The sequence below is a fragment of the Girardinichthys multiradiatus genome, chromosome 14, assembly GCF_021462225.1.
Source record: "Girardinichthys multiradiatus isolate DD_20200921_A chromosome 14, DD_fGirMul_XY1, whole genome shotgun sequence".
Classification (NCBI taxonomy): Eukaryota; Metazoa; Chordata; class Actinopteri; order Cyprinodontiformes; family Goodeidae; genus Girardinichthys; species Girardinichthys multiradiatus.
In genome coordinates this window covers 26,000,401-26,007,054 of record NC_061807.1, presented here as the reverse complement: position 1 = coordinate 26,007,054, position 6,654 = coordinate 26,000,401, and the positions used below count along the sequence as shown (strand labels likewise).

Below are 6,654 nucleotides of genomic sequence, written 5' to 3'. Positions count from 1 at the left end.
TTGTGGTTGGAGCAGCTGTGGTTGTTGTTGGAAGGACAGTTGTTGTAGTTGGAACGGCGGTAGTTGTGGTTGGAGCAGCTGGTGTTGTGGAAGGAGCAGTTGTTGTTGTGGTTGGAGCAGATGTGGTTGTGGTTGGAGCAGCAGTGGTTGTGGTGGGAGCAGCAGTGGTTGTGGTAGGAGCAGCTGTGGTTGTGGTAGGAACAGCTGTTGTTGTGGTTGGAACAGCTGTAGTTGTGGTTGGAACAGCTGTAGTTGTGGTTGGAGCAGCTGTGGTTGTTGTAGGAGCGGTTGTGGTTGTGGTTGGAGCAGCTGTGGTTGTGGTTGGAAGAACAGTTGTTGTGGTTGGAACAGCTGTAGTTGTGGTTGGAGCAGCTGTGGTTGTGCTCGGAGCAGCTGTTGTTGTGGTTGGAGCAGCTGTGGTTGTGGTCAGAGAAGCACTGGTTGTGGTCGGAGCAGCAGTGGTTGTGGTCGGAGCAGCAGTGGTTGTGGTAGGAGCAGCTGTGGTTGTGGTAGGAGCAGCTGTTGTTGTGGTTGGAACAGCTGTAGTTGTGGTTGGAACAGCTGTAGTTGTGGTTGGAGCTGCTGTGGTTGTGGTCGGAGCTGCTGTGGTTGTAGTTTGAACAGCTGTGGTTGGAACATCTGTAGTTGTGGTTGGAGCAGCTGTGGTTGTAGTCGGAGCAGCTGTTGTTCTGGTTGGGGCAACTGTGGTTGTGGTTGGAAGGACAGTTGTTGTGGTTGAAACAGCTGTAGTTGTGGTTGGACCAGCTGTGGTTGTGGTCGGAGGAACAGCTGTTGTTGTTGGAGCTCCTGTGGTTGTAGTCGGAACATCTGTAGTTGTGGTTGGACCAGCTGTGGTTGTGGTTGGAGCAGATGTGGTTGTCGTTGGAAGGACAGTTGTTGTGGTTGGAACAGCTGTGGTTGTTGTTGGAAGGACAGTTGTTGTAGTTGGAACGGCGGTAGTTGTGGTTGGAGCAGCTGGGGTTGTGGAAGGAGCAGTTGTTGTGGTTGGAGCAGATGTGGTTGTGGTTGGAAGGACAGTTGTTGTGGTTGGAGCCGCTGTGGTTGTAGTCGGAGCAACTGTTGTTGTGGTTGGGACAGCTGTTGTTGTGGTTGGAAGGACAGTTGTTGTGGTTGGAACAGCTGTAGTTGTGGTTGGAGCAGCTGTGGTTGTAGTCGGAGCAGCTGTTGTTGTGGTTGGGGCAGCTGTGGTTGTGGTTGGAAGGACAGTTGTTGTGGTTGGAACAGCTGTGGTTGTGGTTGGACCAGCTGTGGTTGTGGTTGGAGCAGATGTGGTTGTCGTTGGAAGGACAGTTGTTGTGGTTGGAGCTGCTGTGGTTGTAGTCGGAGCAACTGTTGTTGTGGTTGGAGCAGCTGTGGTTGTGGTCAGAGAAGCACTGGTTGTGGTCGGAGCAGCAGTGGTTGTGGTCGGAGCAGCAGTGGTTGTGGTAGGAGCAGCTGTGGTTGTGGTAGGAACAGCTGTTGTTGTGGTTGGAACAGCTGTAGTTGTGGTTGGAACAGCTGTAGTTGTGGTTGGAGCTGCTGTGTTTGTAGTTTGAACAGCTGTGGTTGGAAGGACAGTTGTTGTGGTTGGAACATCTGTAGTTGTGGTTGGAGCAGCTGTGGTTGTGGTAGGAGCAGCTGTTGTTGTGGTTGGAGAAGCTGTGGTTGTGGTTGGAAGAACAGTTGTTGTGGTTGGAACACCTGTAGTTGTGGTTGGAGCAGCTGTGGTTGTGGTCGGAGCAACTGTTGTTGTGGTTGGAGCAGCTGTGGTTGTGGTCAGAGAAGCACTGGTTGTGGTCGGAGCAGCTGTGGTTGTGGTCGGAGCAGCTGTGGTTGTGGTAGGAGCAGCTGTGGTTGTGGTAGGAGCAGCTGTTGTTGTGGTTGGAACAGCTGTAGTTGTGGTTGGAACAGCTGTAGTTGTGGTTGGAGCTGCTGTGGTTGTGGTCGGAGCTGCTGTGGTTGTAGTTTGAACAGCTGTGGTTGGAAGGACAGTTGTTGTGGTTGGAACATCTGTAGTTGTGGTTGGAGCAGCTGTGGTTGTAGTCGGAGCAGCTGTTGTTGTGGTTGGGGCAACTGTGGTTGTGGTTGGAAGGACAGTTGTTGTGGTTGAAACAGCTGTAGTTGTGGTTGGACCAGCTGTGGTTGTGGTCGGAGGAACAGCTGTTGTTGTTGGAGCTCCTGTGGTTGTAGTCGGAACATCTGTAGTTGTGGTTGGACCAGCTGTGGTTGTGGTTGGAGCAGATGTGGTTGTCGTTGGAAGGACAGTTGTTGTGGTTGGAACAGCTGTAGTTGTTGTCAGAGCAGCTGTTGTGGTTGGAGCAGCTGTTGTTGTGGTTGGAGCAGCTGTGGTTGTTGTTGGAAGGACAGTTGTTGTAGTTGGAACGGCGGTAGTTGTGGTTGGAGCAGCTGGGGTTGTGGAAGGAGCAGTTGTTGTGGTTGGAGCAGATGTGGTTGTGGTTGGAAGGACAGTTGTTGTGGTTGGAGCCGCTGTGGTTGTAGTCGGAGCAACTGTTGTTGTGGTTGGAGCAGCTGTGGTTGTGGTTGGAAGGACAGTTGTTGTGGTTGGAACAGCTGTAGTTGTGGTTGGAGCAGCTGTGGTTGTGGTCGGAGCAGCTGTTGTTGTGGTTGGAGCAACTGTGGTTGTGGTTGGAAGGACAGTTGTTGTGGTTGGAACAGCTGTGGTTGTGGTTGGACCAGCTGTGGTTGTGGTTGGAGCAGATGTGGTTGTCGTTGGAAGGACAGTTGTTGTGGTTGGAGCTGCTGTGGTTGTAGTCGGAGCAACTGTTGTTGTGGTTGGAGCAGCTGTGGTTGTGGTCAGAGAAGCACTGGTTGTGGTCGGAGCAGCAGTGGTTGTGGTCGGAGCAGCAGTGGTTGTGGTAGGAGCAGCTGTGGTTGTGGTAGGAACAGCTGTTGTTGTGGTTGGAACAGCTGTAGTTGTGGTTGGAACAGCTGTAGTTGTGGTTGGAGCTGCTGTGTTTGTAGTTTGAACAGCTGTGGTTGGAAGGACAGTTGTTGTGGTTGGAACATCTGTAGTTGTGGTTGGAGCAGCTGTGGTTGTAGTCGGAGCAGCTGTTGTTGTGGTTGGGGCAGCTGTGGTTGTGGTTGGAAGGACAGTTGTTGTGGTTGGAACAGCTGTGGTTGTGGTTGGACCAGCTGTGGTTGTGGTTGGAGCAGATGTGGTTGTCGTTGGAAGGACAGTTGTTGTGGTTGGAGCTGCTGTGGTTGTAGTCGGAGCAACTGTTGTTGTGGTTGGAGCAGCTGTGGTTGTGGTCAGAGAAGCACTGGTTGTGGTCGGAGCAGCAGTGGTTGTGGTCGGAGCAGCAGTGGTTGTGGTAGGAGCAGCTGTGGTTGTGGTAGGAGCAGCTGTTTTGGTTGGAACAGCTGTAGTTGTGGTTGGAACAGCTGTAGTTGTGGTTGGAGTAGCTGTGGTTGTGGTTGGAAGAACAGTTGTTGTGGTTGGAACATCTGTAGTTGTGGTTGGAGCAGCTGTGGTTGTAGTCGGAGCAACTGTTGTTGTGGTTGGAGCAGCTGTGGTTGTGGTCAGAGAAGCACTGGTTGTGGTCGGAGCAGCAGTGGTTGTGGTCGGAGCAGCAGTGGTTGTGGTAGGAGCAGCTGTGGTTGTGGTAGGAGCAGCTGTTGTTGTGGTTGGAACAGCTGTAGTTGTGGTTGGAACAGCTGTAGTTGTGGTTGGAGCTGCTGTGGTTGTGGTCGGAGCTGCTGTGGTTGTAGTTTGAACAGCTGTGGTTGGAAGGACAGTTGTTGTGGTTGGAACATCTGTAGTTGTGGTTGGAGCAGCTGTGGTTGTAGTCGGAGCAGCTGTTGTTGTGGTTGGGGCAACTGTGGTTGTGGTTGGAAGGAGAGTTGTTGTGGTTGGAACAGCTGTAGTTGTGGTTGGACCAGCTGTGGTTGTGGTCGGAGGAACAGCTGTTGTGGTAGGAGCAGCTGTGGTTGTGGTAGGAACAGCTGTTGTTGTGGTTGGAACAGCTGTAGTTGTGGTTGGAACAGCTGTAGTTGTGGTTGGAGCTGCTGTGTTTGTAGTTTGAACAGCTGTGGTTGGAAGGACAGTTGTTGTGGTTGGAACATCTGTAGTTGTGGTTGGAGCAGCTGTGGTTGTAGTCGGAGCAACTGTTGTTGTGGTTGGAGCAGCTGTGGTTGTGGTCAGAGAAGCACTGGTTGTGGTCGGAGCAGCAGTGGTTGTGGTCGGAGCAGCAGTGGTTGTGGTAGGAGCAGCTGTGGTTGTGGTAGGAGCAGCTGTTGTTGTGGTTGGAACAGCTGTAGTTGTGGTTGGAACAGCTGTAGTTGTGGTTGGAGCTGCTGTGGTTGTGGTCGGAGCTGCTGTGGTTGTAGTTTGAACAGCTGTGGTTGGAAGGACAGTTGTTGTGGTTGGAACATCTGTAGTTGTGGTTGGAGCAGCTGTGGTTGTAGTCGGAGCAGCTGTTGTTGTGGTTGGGGCAACTGTGGTTGTGGTTGGAAGGAGAGTTGTTGTGGTTGGAACAGCTGTAGTTGTGGTTGGACCAGTTGTGGTTGTGGTCGGAGGAACAGCTGTTGTTGTTGGAGCTCCTGTGGTTGTAGTCGGAACATCTGTAGTTGTGGTTGGACCAGCTGTGGTTGTGGTTGGAGCAGATGTGGTTGTCGTTGGAAGGACAGTTGTTGTGGTTGGAACAGCTGTAGTTGTTGTCAGAGCAGCTGTTGTGGTTGGAGCAGCTGTTGTTGTGGTTGGAGCAGCTGTGGTTGTTGTTGGAAGGACAGTTGTTGTAGTTGGAACGGCGGTAGTTGTGGTTGGAGCAGCTGGGGTTGTGGAAGGAGCAGTTGTTGTGGTTGGAGCAGATGTGGTTGTGGTTGGAAGGACAGTTGTTGTGGTTGGAGCCGCTGTGGTTGTAGTCGGAGCAACTGTTGTTGTGGTTGGGGCAGCTGTGGTTGTGGTTGGAAGGACAGTTGTTGTGGTTGGAACAGCTGTAGTTGTGGTTGGAGCAGCTGTGGTTGTAGTCGGAGCAGCTGTTGTTGTGGTTGGGGCAGCTGTGGTTGTGGTTGGAAGGACAGTTGTTGTGGTTGGAACAGCTGTGGTTGTGGTTGGACCAGCTGTGGTTGTGGTTGGAGCAGATGTGGTTGTCGTTGGAAGGACAGTTGTTGTGGTTGGAGCCGCTGTGGTTGTAGTCGGAGCAACTGTTGTTGTGGTTGGAGCAGCTGTGGTTGTGGTCAGAGAAGCACTGGTTGTGGTCGGAGCAGCAGTGGTTGTGGTCGGAGCAGCAGTGGTTGTGGTAGGAGCAGCTGTGGTTGTGGTAGGAACAGCTGTTGTTGTGGTTGGAACAGCTGTAGTTGTGGTTGGAACAGCTGTAGTTGTGGTTGGAGCTGCTGTGTTTGTAGTTTGAACAGCTGTGGTTGGAAGGACAGTTGTTGTGGTTGGAACATCTGTAGTTGTGGTTGGAGCAGCTGTGGTTGTAGTCGGAGCAGCTGTTGTTGTGGTTGGGGTAGCTGTGGTTGTGGTTGGAAGGACAGTTGTTGTGGTTGGAACAGCTGTGGTTGTGGTTGGACCAGCTGTGGTTGTGGTCGGAGGAACAGCTGTTGTTGTTGGAGCTCCTGTGGTTGTAGTCGGAACATCTGTAGTTGTGGTTGGACCAGCTGTGGTTGTGGTTGGAGCAGATGTGGTTGTCGTTGGAAGGACAGTTGTTGTGGTTGGAACAGCTGTAGTTGTTGTCAGAGCAGCTGTTGTGGTTGGAGCAGCTGTTGTTGTGGTTGGAGCAGCTGTGGTTGTTGTTGGAAGGACAGTTGTTGTAGTTGGAACGGCTGTAGTTGTGGTTGGAGCAGCTGGGGTTGTGGAAGGAGCAGTTGTTGTTGTGGTTGGAGCAGATGTGGTTGTGGTTGGAGCAACTGTTGTTGTGGTTGGAGCAGCTGTGGTTGTGGTCAGAGAAGCACTGGTTGTGGTCGGAGCAGCAGTGGTTGTGGTCGGAGCAGCAGTGGTTGTGATAGGAGCAGCTGTGGTTGTGGTAGGAACAGCTCTTGTTGTGGTTGGAACAGCTGTAGTTGTGGTTGGAACAGCTGTAGTTGTGGTTTGAGCTGCTGTGGTTGGAAGGACAGTTGTTGTGGTTGGAACATCTGTAGTAGTGGTTGGAGCAGCTGTGGTTGTAGTCGGAGCAGCTGTTGTTGTGGTTGGGGCAGCTGTGGTTGTGGTTGGAAGGACAGTTGTTGTGGTTGGAACAGCTGTAGTTGTGGTTGGACCAGCTGTGGTTGTGGTCGGAGGAACAGCTGTTGTTGTTGGAGCTCCTGTGGTTGTAGTCGGAACATCTGTAGTTGTGGTTGGACCAGCTGTGGTTGTGGTCGGAGCAGCAATGGTTGTGGTAGGAGCAGCTGTGGTTGTGGTAGGAACAGCTGTTGTTGTGGTTGGAACAGCTGTAGTTGTGGTTGGAACAGCTGTAGTTGTGGTTGGAGCAGCTGTGGTTGTAGTCGGAGCAGCTGTTGTTGTGGTTGGGGCAGCTGTGGTTGTGGTTGGAAGGACAGTTGTTGTGGTTGGAACAGCTGTAGTTGTGGATGGACCAGCTGTGGTTGTGGTCGGAGGAACAGCTGTTGTTGTTGGAGCTCCTGTGGTTGTAGTCGGAACATCTGTAGTTGTGGTTGGACCAGCTGTGGTTGTGGTTGGAGCAGATGTGGTTGTCGTTG

At 52.3% G+C, this 6,654-nt stretch overlaps 1 protein-coding gene across 1 annotated transcript; it reads right to left on the bottom strand.

Moving 5' to 3' along the window:
• Positions 1–2,814: 2,814 nt before the first annotated feature.
• On the bottom strand, positions 2,815–3,817 carry LOC124880313 (integumentary mucin C.1-like; the record flags this gene model as incomplete). The annotated part of the gene is made up of 2 exons (XM_047385359.1): positions 2,815–2,886; positions 3,239–3,817. Coding segments are annotated over 2 exons (651 nt in total), but the record flags the coding sequence as incomplete, so codon positions are not given.
• Between the last annotated feature and the right edge of the window lie 2,837 nt (positions 3,818–6,654).